Genomic DNA, 15,515 nt, shown 5'->3' on the forward strand with positions numbered 1-15,515 from the left:
CAGCGATAAGTGTCCATGCCGTCTAGCCCAAGCCAATCCTTGATCATGCCCCAAAGCCTCCTAGTGAAACGACACTTGAAGAAGAGATGATCCACCGTTTCATTAGTCTGCTTGCAAAGAGGACATAAACCGCAATTTGGCCAAGCTCGCTTCTGGAGCCTATCCGCCGTCCAAAGTCGGTTTTGAGTTGCAAGCCATGCAAAAAATTTGACTTTTGAGGGCGCCCAGACCTTCCAGATCGTCTGGCCCATGGGTGATCGCGTGGCGCCAAGGAATTGAGCCTTATATGCCGAGGTCGCGGAGTAGTGACCGCTTGTCGTATGCTTCCATATGATGTCATCTTCGATTCCGTCCAGAAGGTGAATAGACCGAGAGCGAGCCCAGAGAGTCACAATTTGTGTAATGTGCTCCATTCTCCAGTCCATGGGCAGCCTAATTTTTTCAAGCCAAGCATCGCCATGCATGGCCTCACGCACCTTCCACTTTTTTCTCGAGGAGATATCAAAAATGAGTGGTGCCAAGTCCAAGGGCGCCACCCCATTGATCCAAGGTGAATCCCAGAAAGGTGCACGGGCCCCATTGCCAATGATGATGTGCGAAGATGCGTAGAAGAGAGCTCGGTCCATCTTGTCGCAAGGGTTGTCAAGGCCAACCCACATCTTAGATGGATCCTTCCATTCGAACCATAGCCATCTAAGTCTTAGCGCCCGCGCAAACTTGGTGAGGTCGATGACACCAAGACCCCCAAGGTCGGTTGCGCGGCAAACGTTGCGCCAACTCACTTTACACTTGGCCCCGGTGGCCTTGTCCGTGCCCGCCCAAAGGAAAGCCCTCTGGATCTTGTTATAGTTATGAAGTGTGCTGGCAGGAGGGTTGAGGGAGATGATGTGGTAGATCAGCTGCGAAGTGAGGACTGACTTGACAAGAGCACATCGCCCCATGGTCGTGATGTTTTGCCCATCCCACGGCACAAGCCGTGCCGCCGCCTTATCTTCAAGGAACTGGAAATCCCCTTTTCGAAGCTGCCAAACCGAGAGTGGTAGACCCGAGTATTTGATGGGGAAGGCAACCTTGGTGGTCGGCAGGCTAGCAAGAATCGCATCTAGATCAATAGCCTCACAACGAATTGGGACAACCGAGCTCTTCTGAAAGTTGGTGCATAGGCCCGACACGTTGCCAAAGCAGGTGAGCACCTTTGAGAGGTTCTCAATATCTTCCTTGATAGGGGCCATGAAAACCGCCGCATCATCGGCGTAGAGGGAAGTGCGGAATATTTCCCTCCGTCCTCGAATCTTATGGAAGAGACCATGGGTGGTTGCAAGGTTGAGGATTTTCTGCAGCGGGTCAATCGCGATGACGAATAGCAACGGTGAGATAGGGTCCCCCTGTCGAAGGCCACATGCATGCAAGACCGGAGGACCGGCCACTCCGTTGAGCAATGTCCTTGATGAGGACGTATGGAGCAGGGCGGTGATCCAGTTGCGAAACTTGGGTGGGAACCCTCTTCTCTACAGAAGGTCAATGATGTACTCCCATCGGACCGAGTCAAATGCCTTCCGGATGTCGAGCTTGAAGAGGAGTGAAGGCGTTTTACTTTTGTGCAGCATGCGAGCAAGACCCCTCACATACATGAAGTTGTCGTGAATACTTCTCCTTTTGATGAAAGCACTTTGCGCATTGGAGATGAGCGAGTGCATGTGAGGGGCAAGGCGGTTGGCAAGCACCTTAGCTATGATCTTAGGAACGGCGTGGATGAGGCTTATAGGTCTATAGTCAGAGATCCCTTCTGCTCCCTCCTTCTTGGGGAGAAGCACCACGTTCGCCGAGTTAAGCCACTTGAGGTTGGTCGTGTGGAGGGTGTTGAAACAGTGGATGACATTCATCAAGTCCACTTTGATGATGGGCCAACAAGAAGATGCCAGTGAAGGTGCTTCTCCCCAATTGAAGTCCATGGACCTTCTAGTCCCTTTTCCCAGAACATTGGAAAAGTGCTCATAGATCAAGTTCTCTTTTTGTTGATGGTCCGTAACCCAACCATTGTTGTGTTGTATCCTGTGAATGTGATTCTTCCTACGCCTCGCGTTTACCCTCCGGTGGAAGAATTTGGTGTTTGCGTCACCCTCTCTCAGATTGGAAATTCTCGCACATTGCTTCTTTCTTGCTCTCTCTAATACCGCCAAGCTCACGACCCTCCGTTTGAGCTTGGCCCGCAGATCTTGCTCAGGGATGGAGAGCGCACGCCCCTCTTGAGCGGTGTCCAGCCGAAGGATCACGAGCAGAGCGGCATGGAGGTGCACTTTAGACTTGGAGAATAATTTCCTACTCCATTCGGTGAGTCTTAGCCCTGTCTTCTTGAGCTTGTGAAAAAGCCTCTGATAAGGCTCTAAATGATGGCAATCTTCATTCCAAGCGTTAAGCACCACCTCATTAAATCCCGGCATGGACGTCCAAAAATTCTCAAATTTGAAGGTTCGAGGCCTACGGGGCCCACTATCATCCGCAAGAAGAAGGGGACAGTGATCGGACAGCGACGAGGAGAGGGCATGCAACACGTGAGTGCTGAAGGAAGTGTCCCAGTCAACGTTGCAAAAAAAATGCATCTAACTTGCACAGAGTCGGGTTATCTCTTTCATTGCTCCAAGTGAACTTGCGGTTCTGAAGATGTATTTCGTTGAGCTCACAAGCATGAAGGGCGTTGCGAAAACGGTTGATGCGTGAGCGATTGATATTCCTCTTATTTTTGTCCCTAGCGCGATAGATTTGATTGAAATCGCCCAACGCGAGCCATTTGGTCCCGGGCGCTGGCTTTTGGGCGAGCAGTTCCGCAAAGAATGCGTCTTTGCAAGAAGGTTCAGTTGGGCCATACACCGTAGTGATCTTGAACATATTCCCAGTTGCACGTATGAGAACCATGGCCGAGAGACAGTAGACGGTGCTGACCACGTCGGAAATCTGGACAGCATTGTCGTCCCATAACATCAGTATGCCACCCCTAGTGCCAGTAGCTGGCCGATGAGCAAAGCTGCGCAGCCTATTACCACCCAGGTAAGAGGCAATGAATTGGTCCATATGATCAAGTTTGGTCTCCTGTAGGCAGGCAACATGACAGGTTGTTGCTGCAATGGTTTCATAAACGGTGGAACGCCGATTGACACAGTTTAGGCCCCTTACATTCCAGCAAAGAAAGTTGATGTTTTCTCCTAACATATGGAAACTAGCACAGACCCTAACACAGCCACAGCCCGGCTAAAAGCATCGCCCACAAGACAATTTGGGCTTCTCTGCCACGCATTCCACACAGGAAGCATAGACAAACACCAAAATAGCATCAGGTGGTCTCTACACTCGACCCACCTCACTGTCATGGCATCCAAGCATGCATCCATGAACAACCCCTTACAGTACGTAGACTGAACCACATAATATTGTTCTATCATAAGGAACTATGGAACCCAATGGCAGACAACAGAGACCTAGGCAGACGGCGCCGTTGCCGTGGCCTCATGGTCAATCGCAGCCTCACCCCCGTGGTTGATTAGGGCCTCCTCCACCTCTCCAGCAACAACATCATCAACTTTGAACAAGCCTCGCAAGGCTGCCATGACCGCCTCTGGGAGTTGCTCCTTGAACTGGTCTTCGAATGCCTTCAGCGTCTTGTCTGTGATATCTTCCCCGTCTTGTACAATGCCAATCGAGCGGCAGAGCAGCCCCTGCGCTTCCTTGGCCATGGCAGTGGCAAAGCCAGCGCCGCGAGCCATGATCCGCGCACTGTTGCGCCTCAGCGAGAACCCACCATTGGTGGTGATGTGCATGCCAGCCAGGGTCTTGCGCCTGCGCGTTGGGGCCTTGACTGGGGAGGAAGCCGGCGAGGGAAGCAGAGGCTGCTGCCTTGGCTGAAACAGAGCCTCCAATCCCGTTGGAATTGAGCTCTCCACCATAGCAGCCCCGGGCATCAGGGGGGGCGTACGCCTGGGCGTCGTGCTGGATAGAAGGGGCGGTGTTGGCGAAGCTTCGAACCCAGGAGGACGCGAGCCAGCTGGGGATGGAGTGGCCATGCGTGCCGGAGAACAGAGCAGGGCCACCTGCGGGCTCACAACAGCGATTCTGGAAGCGAGAGCAGCGCCCTCGAGTTCGCCACGCTTGGAGCAGGGCGAGGGCGGTAACACCATGGTTGGCGAGCTCGGCGCGGCCGATTTGACCCGACGGTGACCCATCCTCCCTCGAGCCCCTCGTCGGACTGCGGAGCAGGCGCGCGCGTTGAATGCGCCTCGCCCTCCACCCTCTTGAAGCAGGCCAACCACCCGCCCGCGGGCAGGCCAGAGTTAATGCCGCCCCCGCACGGCACGCCATCGCCCGCATTGAATGGGACCGCGCCGCCAGAAGCGGAAGCCGCGGCGCGCAGGAGCTCGGGCGGCGTCTCGGGGACGAAATCCACGTCGTCAGCAGGCCTGACCGGCCGCCCCGGCGGCGGAGGGGGTGGGGTCTGCAGCTCCCGATCTAGATCTGGGGACGGAGCAACGACGGTGGCAGCAGCAGGGAAGCCCCACTGCAGGGCAGCGGCAGGGGTGGCGGGGAAGCGCAGAGCTTGGGTGGCCGACGGAGCCGGAGCGGCGGCCGCCAGTATGGGCTGGGGCGGGCGGCGCTGGCGGGGCTCGCAGTCGCGAGAGCACGCCATTACCACTTACCTGGAACGTATCGTGGGGATCGTCTCTTTGTTGTGCCTATCGCATGCAGGCACCCAACATTACAGGGATCATGACAACCGTGCTGAAGCTCACATTGAGGGCTGTCCTCTACCTCCAGAACAGGAATAGGGGAAGGCCTGCTGTTCCTGCCTCCGTCGCCCCCGTCGTCATCGCCGCCGCCGCATGAGTGCCGCTTCTGTGTCTGTCCTCTGCAAAACTGCACGTCTCCTAATCTTTCCCTTGAGCGAGAAGCATCTGCTCGTTGATTTAGACTACCAAATCGATGATTTATCTCTATGGTGGATCTCAAGTATGTTTATCAGTTGATGTATACATCTGTAATCTGTTTAGCAAAACTATGTAATTCAGAAACACATATATGGATGAGTACATGATACAATTTGATTGAATTTACACATTAACAAGATCATCTGATGCTGCCTCTCTGTCCCTCACAGCAATCGGGTACGTCTGGAATATGAAGTGGTATTTTACTAGGGAGGAGTACATCAACCTGTTCAAAAAAAATTCTACATCATCCTGTCTATAATCACCTCTGCATGTTTATCACCCTTATCCATCCTGTCGCAAAGGTCAAGAAAGAGGCCGGCCGAGCAAAACCCGACAAGCATGCCCGCCATGGCGAGGACGCGCGTGGCCACGTAGACCACCGATCCAATGGCGGATTGGGACGGCTGATGGAAGAAGAGCAGGAGAAGCAGGGAGCCGAGAAAGACGAGGAACCCGGCCAGAGACCCCACACAGAGAAAGCCGCACCTGCTGCACTCGTCGGCGTCCACGGCCGCGACCTCGTCGTCTCCGAAGTCGGGAGGGTTGTAGGTGATGACGAACCTCTCCTTCCATGCCCAGAAGCCGTGCCGGCTGGGCTCCGCCGTCGGTGCGCCGGCAGCGTCTCCGGCGCTGGGGGCAGGCTGAAGATATATGACGGAACGACTACGTCCTGGTAAAGACAACACACACACCATTGCCCTCTACTTGTCCTACCTACAGTAGCTGGTAGGCTTACTGAAGATATATCATCATCTCTTTGCTGTGCCTATCGCATGCAGGCACCCAACATTACAGGGATAGTGACCAACCTGCTGCAGCTCACACTGAGGGCAGTCCTCTACCTCCAGAACAGGAACAGGGGGAGGCCTGCTGCTCCTGCCTCCTCAGCCGCCCCCGTCGTCATCCCCTCCGCCGCCGCCGCATGAGTGCCGCCTCTTATTCTGAAAGTTGCGCCAGAGAATGCATGCTTTTACTTCACAAATCGATGATTTATGTTTTGTGGTGGACCTCACAAGTATGTTATGAGCTAGATGATGTATTCAGTTGCATGTATTATGCTTATGGGCGGGATCTTTGAGATATTTCTACTCTTGATGACATTATTGACTGGATGACATTTCTAGTCTTGATAACATCAGTTAATTTGCTCGTCTTGTGCCAGTTCCAGTCCCAGTGTATATGCCCACTGTGCTAGCTTGCATTGAGATCATTGGCTGCTATATGTTGCTATCTCTTTGGCTTGGCGTGAATGAAGCTAGAGATATGCTTATTTGTCTCTTAGCAATTCATGATCCACAATATATGTTATTCAGCTCCGCTTGAAAATAAGGCTCATTTCTTCACTCCTGCTTGACTCAACAACTTGCATTTCGTTTCATTTCATTTCATTTCACAGAGTGATGCATGGTCATTCCATGAATCATATTTCTTAAATTCCTCCACTTCACTTAAGAAATGCAGAAATTTACGGTGGCATGCATGTTTCTAGTATCGCCCTTGCTCATCTCATTGCCCAGCCCAACATAAACAAGAGCTGGGAAATGCATCTACATCGATTTCCAACACTTGAGGTTCATGACAAATAAAACCAAGCCGTTTTATCTACTAAGTACACAACACATATCTATCACCAGCCATATCCATCCATCAATTAGCACTTCGCAACACAAAGCACGTCCTTCAGCATGCACTTCCTTCTCTCTTCAGCGCCTTGCCACTTGTGCCACCAACAACATCAATCTTGCCAAGCATCTGAACCACAACAACAGTTTTAACGCATCAAAAATCATATGTAAAACAAGTGGAGTGCAATAAATAAATTACTTGTAAATCATCGATCGTATTACTATCTTCACGACACACAGCAGCCCAAATCATAATTGCATCAGGAGCTCAATGCAGAAGGTCAAACAAATCAAGGCGGGAGGTAAAGGAAACAGCAGTGCTTCAAAGATATAATGCTGAAAGCTGAAGATTATAAGTATGATTAAAGGCTCCATTATGGAAATTAGCATTATAATTGAGTGGAGAAATTTAAGAAATAAGCAAGGAAGATTGCAGCAAGTCATGAAAGCGACTGAAGCAGTCACAGTGAATGAACTATCAAAGACGTAATGATCCTACAATTATACAGCCATGTTAAACTCACAATTTAGCTGCCCCACACAACTGACAACTGAAGCTTGACACCATCACTTACAAATACAAACCACAAGAGTATCATTAGAAGGGGAGTTACAGACAAAGCGTTCTCACCAGGCGCGCAGGAGGAAGAGATCCCCTGGAGCATACTCTCCCGCTCGTTGAGGAACTGATCCGGCGTGAGAAGGCTGGTGAGTCCGCACTCCTCGACAAAGATGAGCGCTTACTCTGTGGCCTTATTGCCCATCATCTTCCCCTGCAGCTCCGTGTACAACCCCTCCGTGCCTGCAATTCTGTACCCGTCCACACGAAATAACACACAATCAGCCATGGAATTGGGCAAAGGACATCCCCTGATAAAACGTGAGAAACAATCAAGCTAGCTATCAAATCTGGCCATCCAGGAATCTATCGGCAACCTAAGATACAACAAACCAGCCATGTTGAAATGTGAACTGGCAGTCCGGTACATAAGAGCATCTCCAACAGGCGCCCAAAAAGAGCTCCGCGCACTAAAAGTTTGTTTTTTTGGGCGCCGGACAGCTCCAGCAGAAGCTGTAGCGCTAAAAGTTTTTGGGCGCGCGCTGAAAAACGCTATCGCGCGCAGCATATTTGGGGCGCCGGATTGCGCGCGCTTCACAATTTGCACCGTCTGCTTTTTGGGCGCGCGTTTTTGGGCGCCTGCTAAAGCAAAGTTGGTCCCGACGCATTAAAAGTCCTACAGTGGCGCGCTATAACGTTTATTGGGCGCGGAATTTTTGTGCGGCCGTTGGAGATGCTCTAAGCACATTTATTTTCAATCATATCTCTGCACCAATATAGGAACTCAAACCAAAATAAAACAACTGCTGTTTCACCAAACAAGGATCAGGATGTTCGACACCAACATATATATAGTGAACGAATCAACAATCAGGTGTGAGTATCAAACAAATTTGCAGTACTCTGCTGAATAATTAATAAAAATAGCCGTGTGCGTCATATTGATGCAAAGGCTGGGGGTTTAACCTCCTTTTTTGAAAAAAAAAATAGAAAGAAAAAAATCAAACAAATTTGCAATCTGATTCATTCATCTAAAAATGCCATAAGAGTTCTTCATTGAGGGAACTATATCATCTATGACAAGCTACCACCAGATTCTAAGCCAAGTCAATTTCACCATGCAACTAACTACCTAGCAATCCTCAACTTGTGATTTCTCTGAGTAGGCGTAATAAAAATGCAGCATACACACTAGTCACTGTTTGGGCGACAGGAAGGGGAAGGAAGGAGAGGAGGGCGTACCTCATCATCAGCTCATCCACGGGAGGCCGAGGCAGAGAAACAGTACACACATAAGCAATAGCTTCAGTTGAATGCACAAGCAAGAAAAATATATGTTCTTATTAGAGAACAACCAGACCACAATAGCAACCTAAACAGACCATAGACTCAGCCTACAGGATCTAACCAACCATTGGTTCAAACAACCAGGTAGTGGTTAGCTACTCAACGGAAAAGTCAATCATGCTAGCAAGTATCAAACAATGCCCTAGAACTACCATAAGTACTGGAAACAGGGCATACAATCCATGCTAAACAAAAGACCGGTGAACAGGAGTACGGGCCAGTTCGGTTTGCATGGCAACCAAATACAAAATTTCAACAACTCTTAGGAACAGGAGTGCAGGCCACTTCACCGAGTGGTACACAAGAAGAGAAAAAGGGGAGTCATGGTTTCAAAATGTGCATCTCCCCTGCGGTGGAAAAGATGGACATTCATGAACGAGTCCAGCCATCATGATGGACAGCACACAATCATGCATAAGATAACCTTAAGCTGCTCATACACGTACTGGTGGTTGCCCACACCAATAATAATCTCAGCAGGTAGAGTTGGCTCAGATAACTGAACAGATGCACAACCAAAACACCCGAATTTTATTTTTCAGCAGCCTTATTCATCAACCTACAACCAAGCAAACAAAACAAGCCCAATGAAGTAGCATAAAAAGAAGTAGATGGCATACTGGTGGCACGCATAAATTGCTGTCGGCTTGTTGCAGTTGATGATCTCGGCGGTGATGGAGCCGTGCAAGCTGTTGGAGAGCAGAGCTGTGAAAGAAGAAACAGGGGATTTGAGGACAGTGTAGGCTGCTTGTTTCAGTCTGTTGCACATGCATCCTGCTAGGTTAGCCTGCCAGGCATCATGTAGGGCAGACTTGTGCTGCACACAAACAAGGAGAGAGAGATTAGTCACTGAAAATTATGGGTGGAGCAAGGAATTCAGTCGAGAGGCCAGGCATCAGCCTCCCAATAATCCAGTCGAGAAAGAACAGTGGGTTCTAGAATGGAGAAGGGGGAGGGGGAGGGGGAGGACAGGACGTACATGGCCTGGACCGTGAGGTCCGGGAAGAGTAGGAGACGCCCGCCCAGGCGAAACCCACAGGGGAGGGGATGTGGCCGGCCGTCCGCGGCGTTGAATGCCAGATTGAGCTCCAGCGGCACCTCCCCTGCGGTCGCCCGAGATTGGGCAGCAAGGGGCAAACATCATCAGCTGTGGAGATGGATTCGGCAGAGGGAGAGGCGGAGCGCGCGCTGTACCTTCCGTGGTGAGCGCCCATGACGCGGCGGAGGAGGAGGATGCATCGTCGGCCGAGAAGAAGAAGATCACGCGGAGGATCCTCTCCTCCTCTCCCGGTGGAACACGCGGGGGCAGAGGCGCCCCTCTGGAGCAGGAGCAGCTTCGTCACGGCCGCCGTCGGCCGCGGGAGCAGGAGCAACTTCTTCGCGGGCCTCCCTTGCCTTGGTCGCCGCCGGCTGGAAGCCGCGCTTCCTTGACGAGGAGGCGGCCGTCAGCAGTGACGACGATCCGATGGGGTGGCGCTTTGCCGATCTGGGAACGCCGCCGTCGTGGGCTTCGATCCGGAGGCGCGAACGCCGAGGGGGAGAGGCTGGGAGCGGAGGCGGAGCAGGGGGGACGGGGGGCGGCGGCGCATCGGGGGAGAGGAGTGGCCGCGTCTCCACATTTTTTCATTTTCGATTTTACTCCCTCCGTTTCAAAATAGATGACTCAACTTTGTACTAAGTTTCGAACCCCGCATTGCTTTTCGCCGACTTTGGCGCGGCCGGAAAATCTTATAATCATTTTTGACCCTTCACCATTTTCGACCGTCTGATCTGCATCCGACGCATAGACGACAACCCCACTTCACATTTGCAAAGAAAAAACCCATTCTCTTTGTCCATCTCAATCGAGCCAAACAATAGATCCAAACGATAGATCCTTCTGGTGAAAACAGGGGATCCGGCTTGCATGCTACCTCCCCATGCTCCTATCCGTGCTTTCACTTCATCCTACGGCTGTCTTTTTTTTCTTTTTTTGTTCTAATCTAATCATCTCTTCCCCTGATTTTAAGGGGGTGGGGCCGGGCCTTATTTTGTTCCAATCAAATCAAGCCACGTATACGGGAGTACGGATGGGCGCATGCGCGAGGAGTACGCAAGTCTCGTCCGAAAACAGGAACCAAAGTGGCGGCGGCCAAAAGCTTCTTCGTGTAATTACATTATACTTACATGACAAAGAGTTTTTTTTTAGAAAAGGAGGATGGACCCTCGGCCTCTGCATCTGAACGATGCATGCAGCCATATTATTAATTATTCACAAAGACCATACAAGGTGATACATCAATAAGTCTGAAGCCATCATCTTAGCAACGCTGTAGCTACTCCTATCCCCTTGATGAAGGTGTGCCGAATGTCTGGGCCTAATACCAAACAGACATCGCACCAAAGCCTAACATCTAAAGCCGGGTGTCCCATCCAAGCCACTACCTGGATTGGGTCCCACCCCGGTCTGACACGCTCCCAGTGAGCACCGCACGCTGCAAGGGCCATCACCTCCATCTTCCCTCGGTCAATCCTCAGAGCAGAACTGATGCACCGACTTGCCAGGCCTCTCTGCCATCAATGCCACCATGACGCCAGACAGTTTCCTCCTCCTGTGCCAGTCTATCTCCAGACGCGCCCATCGCCGAACCTCCACGGCGCCATGCCGTCGGGATCCGCCGTCGGCCTTGCGGTAGATGTAACACCGTTGACGGTGTCCTGGACTAGGGGGTACTCACCATGTCGTCTCCCGATCAGTTGGATTGGGCCGAGGACCCCCATGGCCGTTTATGTTGGGGAACGTAGCAATAATTCAAAAAAATTCTACGTGTCACCAAGATCAATCTAGGAGATGCTAGCAACGAGAGAGAGGGAGTGCATCTTCATACCCTTGAAGATCGCTAAGCGGAAGCGTTACAAGAACGCGGTTGATGGAGTCGTACTCGCGGAGATTTAAATTGCGGAAGATCCGATCTAGCACCGAACGGACGGCGCCTCCGCGTTCAACACACGTACAGCCCGGGGACGTCTCCTCCTTCTTGATCCAGTAAGGGGAGAGGAGAAGTTGAGGGAGAACTCCAGCAGCACGACGGCGTGGTGGCAATGGAGCTCGTGGTTCTCCGGCAGAGCTTCGCCAAGCTTCGCGGGAGGAGGAGGAGGTGTTGGGGAGGGGGAGGGTTGCGCCTTGGATGTCGTCCGGCTGCCCTCCCACCCCCCTCTATTTATAGGGGCAAGGGAGAGGGGGGCCGGCCCCCTCCAGATGGATCTAGAGGGGGGCGGCGGCCAAGGGGGAGGCTTGCCCCCCAAGCCAAGGGGGGGGGCCTTTAGGGTTTCCCCCAAACCCTAGGCGCATGGGCCCTAGGGGGGTTTGGCGCCCAGCCCACCTAGGGGCTGGTTCCCCTCTATATTCAGCCCATAGGGCCCTCCGGGGCAGGTGGACCCTCCCGGTGGACCCCCGGAACCCTTTCGGTGGTCCCGGTACAATACCGATAGACCCCCGAATACTTCCGGCGACCGAATAAGGACTTCCCATATATAAATCTTCGTCTCCGGACCATTCCGGAACTCCTCGTGACGTCACGGATCTCATCCGGGACTCCGAACAACATTCGGTAACCACATACTATTTCCCATAACAACTCTAGCGTCACCGAACCTGAAGTGTGTAGACCCTATGGGTTCGGGAACCATGTAGACATGACCGAGACGTTCTCCGGCCAATAACCAACAGCGGGATCTGGATACCCATGTTGGCTCCCACATGTTCCACGATGATCTCATCGGATGAACCACGATGTCGGGGATTCAATCAATCCCGTATACAATTCCCTTTGTTCACCGGTATGTTACCTGCCCGAGATTCGATCGTTGGTATCCCAATACCTCGTTCAATCTCGTTACCGGCAAGTCTCTTTACTCGTTCCGTAACGCATGATCCCGTGGCCAAATCCTTAGTCACATTGATCTCATTATGATGATGCATTACCGAGTGGGCCCAGAGATACCTCTCCGTCATCGGAGTGACAAATCCCAGTCTCGATTCGTGCCAACCCAACAGACACTTTCGGAGATACCTGTAGTGCACCTTTATAGCCACCCAGTTACCTTGTGACGTTTGGTACACCCAAAGCATTCCTACGGTATCCGGGAGTTGCACAATCTCATGGTCTAAGGAAACGATACTTGACATTAGAAAAGCTCTACAAACGAACTACACGATCTTGTGCTATGCTTAGGATTGGGTCTTGTCCATCACATCATTCTCCTAATGATGTGATCCCGTTATCAATGACATCCAATGTCCATGGTCAGGAAACCATAACCATCTATTGAACAACGAGCTAGTCAACTAGAGGCTTACTAGGGACATGTTGTGGTCTATGTATTCACACATGTATTACGGTTTCCAGTTAATACAATTATAGCATGAACAATAGACAATTATCATGAACAAGGAAATACAATAATAACCATTTTATTATTGCCTCTAGGGCATATTTCCAACAGTCTCCCACTTGCACTAGAGTCAATAATCTAGTTCACATCACTATGTGATTGTAATGAATCCAACACCCATGGGGTTTGTTCATACCTCGCTTGTGAGAGAGGTTTTTAGTCAACGGGTCTGAACCTTCCAGATCCGTGTGTGCTTTACAAATCTCTATGTCATCTTGTAGATGCAGCTACCACGCGCTACTTGGAGCTATTCAAAATAACTGCTCTACTATAAGAATCCGGTTTACTACTCAGAGTCATCTGGATTAGTGTCAAAGTTTGCATCGACGTAACCCTTTACGACGAACTCTTTTTCCACCTCCATAATCGAGATAATTCCTTAGTCCACTAGATACTAAGGATAAGTTCGACCGATGTCATGTGATCCATTCCTGGATCACTCTTGTACCCCTTGACTAACTCATGGCAAGGCACACTTCAGGTGCGGTACACAACATAGCATACTGTAGAGCCTACGTCTAAAGCATAGGGGACGACCTTCGTCCTTTCTCTCTCTTCTGCCGTGGTCAGGTCTTGAGTCTTACTCAATACTCACACCTTGTAACACAACCAAGAACTCCTTCTTTGTTGATCTATTTTGAACTCCTTCAAAATCCTGTCACGGTATGTATTCATTTGAAAGTACTATTAAGCGTTTTTTATCTATCCTTATAGATCTTGATGCTCAATGTTCAAGTAGCTTAATCCAGGTTTTCCATTGAAAAACACTTTTCAAATAACCCTGTATGCTTTCCAGAAATTCTACATCATTTCTGATCAATAATATGTTAACAACATATACTCATCAAAAATTCTATAGTGCTCCCACTCACTTCTTTGGAAATACAAGTTTCTCATAAACTTTGTAAAAACCCAAAATCTTTGATCATCTCATCAAAGCGTACATTCCAACTCCGAGATGCTTACTCCAGTCCTTAGAAGGATTGCTGGAGCTTTGCATACTTGTTAGCATATTTCAGGATTGACAAAACCTTCTGGTTGTATCACATACAACCTTTCCTCAAGAAAATCGTCGAGGAAACAATGGTTTTTGACATCCTATCTGCAAGATTTCATAAATAAATGCAGTAAATGCTAATATAATTCCAACAGACTCTTAGCATCGCTACGAGTGAGAAAATCTCATCGTAGTCAACTCCTTGAACTTGTCGGAAAACATCTTAACGACAAGTCGAGCTTTCTTAATGGTGACACTTACCATCATTGTTCGTCTTCCTTTTAAAATCCATCTGCACCCAACAGCCTTACGACCATCAAGTAGTTCTTCCAAAGTCTATACTTTGTTTTTATACATGGATCCTCTCTCGGATTTTATGGCCTCGAGCCATTCGTCGGAATCTGGGCCCACCATCGCTTCTCCATAGCTCGTAGGTTCATTGTTGCCTAGCAACATGACTTCCAAGACAGGATTACGTACCACTCTGAAGTAGTACGCATCCTTGTTGACCTACGAGGTTTGGTAGTGACTTGATCCGAAGTTTCATGATCACTATCATAAGCTTCCACTTCAATTGGTGTAGGTGCCACAGGAACAACTTCCTGTGCCCTGCTACACACTAGTTGAAGTGACGGTTCAATAACCTCATCAAGTATCCACCATCCTACCACTCAATTCTTTCGGGACAAACTTTTCCTCGAGAAAGGACCCGTTTCTAGAAACAATCACTTTTGCTTCCAGATCTGAAATAGGAGGTATACCCAACTATTTTTGGGTGTCCTATGAAGATGCATTTATCCGCTTTGGGTTCGAGCTTATTAACCTAAAACTTTTTCACATAAGCATCGCAGCCCCAAACTCTTAAGAAACGACAGCTTAGGTTTCTCTAAACCATAGTTCATACGGTGTCGTCTCAACGGAATTGCGTGGTGCCCTATTTAAAGTGAATGCGGTTGTCTCTAATGCCTAACCCATAAACGATAGTGGTAATTCGATAAGAGACATCATGGTATGCACTATATCCAATAGGGTGCAGTTATGATGTTCGGACACACCATCACACTATGGTGTTCCAGGCGATATTAGTTGTGAAACAATTTCCACAATGTCTTAATTGTGTACCAAACTCGTAACTCAGATATGTATCTCTATGATCATATCATAGACATTTTATCCTCTTGTCACGATGATCTTCAACTTCACTCTGAAATTACTTGAACCTTTCAATATTTCAGACTTGTGTTTCATCAAGTAAATATACTTAGAATCTACTCAAATCATCTATGAAGTAAGAGCATAACGATATTCACTGCGTGCCTCAGCACTCATTGGATTGCACACATCAAAATGTATTACTTCCAACAAGTTGCTCTCTTGTTCCATCTCACTGAAAAAGAGGCCTTTCAGTCATCTTGCCCATGTGGTATGATTTGCATGTCTCAAGTGATTCAAAATCAAGTGAGTCCAAACGATGCATCTGTATGGAGTTTCTTCATGTATACATACCAATAGACATGGTTTGCATGTCTCAATCTTTTCAAAAACGAGTGAGTCCAAAGATCCATCAACATGGAGCT

At 49.7% G+C, this 15,515-nt stretch overlaps 1 protein-coding gene across 3 annotated transcripts; it reads right to left on the minus strand.

Moving 5' to 3' along the window:
* Positions 1-6,326: 6,326 nt before the first annotated feature.
* On the minus strand, positions 6,327-10,139 carry LOC123119016 (uncharacterized). 3 transcript variants are annotated; one of them, XR_006458391.1, is made up of 5 exons: positions 9,702-10,139; positions 9,487-9,610; positions 8,403-9,324; positions 7,233-7,411; positions 6,327-6,728 (listed from the first exon to the last, which is right to left on the minus strand). XR_006458391.1 is itself a non-coding variant. In XM_044538652.1 (5 exons), exons 1-4 carry the CDS (start codon positions 9,719-9,721, stop codon positions 7,342-7,344), a joined length of 411 nt encoding a protein of 136 aa, XP_044394587.1. In that variant the 5' UTR covers positions 9,722-10,138; the 3' UTR covers positions 6,327-6,728; positions 7,233-7,341. The 3 variants fall into 3 exon arrangements, 1 of the variants encoding a protein (XP_044394587.1); XR_006458392.1 differs by having other exon boundaries at positions 7,233-7,403; positions 9,128-9,324; positions 9,702-10,138; XM_044538652.1 differs by having other exon boundaries at positions 9,128-9,324; positions 9,702-10,138.
* Between the last annotated feature and the right edge of the window lie 5,376 nt (positions 10,140-15,515).

The sequence above is a fragment of the Triticum aestivum genome, chromosome 5D (genome assembly GCF_018294505.1).
Source record: "Triticum aestivum cultivar Chinese Spring chromosome 5D, IWGSC CS RefSeq v2.1, whole genome shotgun sequence".
NCBI lineage: Eukaryota > Viridiplantae > Streptophyta > Magnoliopsida > Poales > Poaceae > Triticum > Triticum aestivum.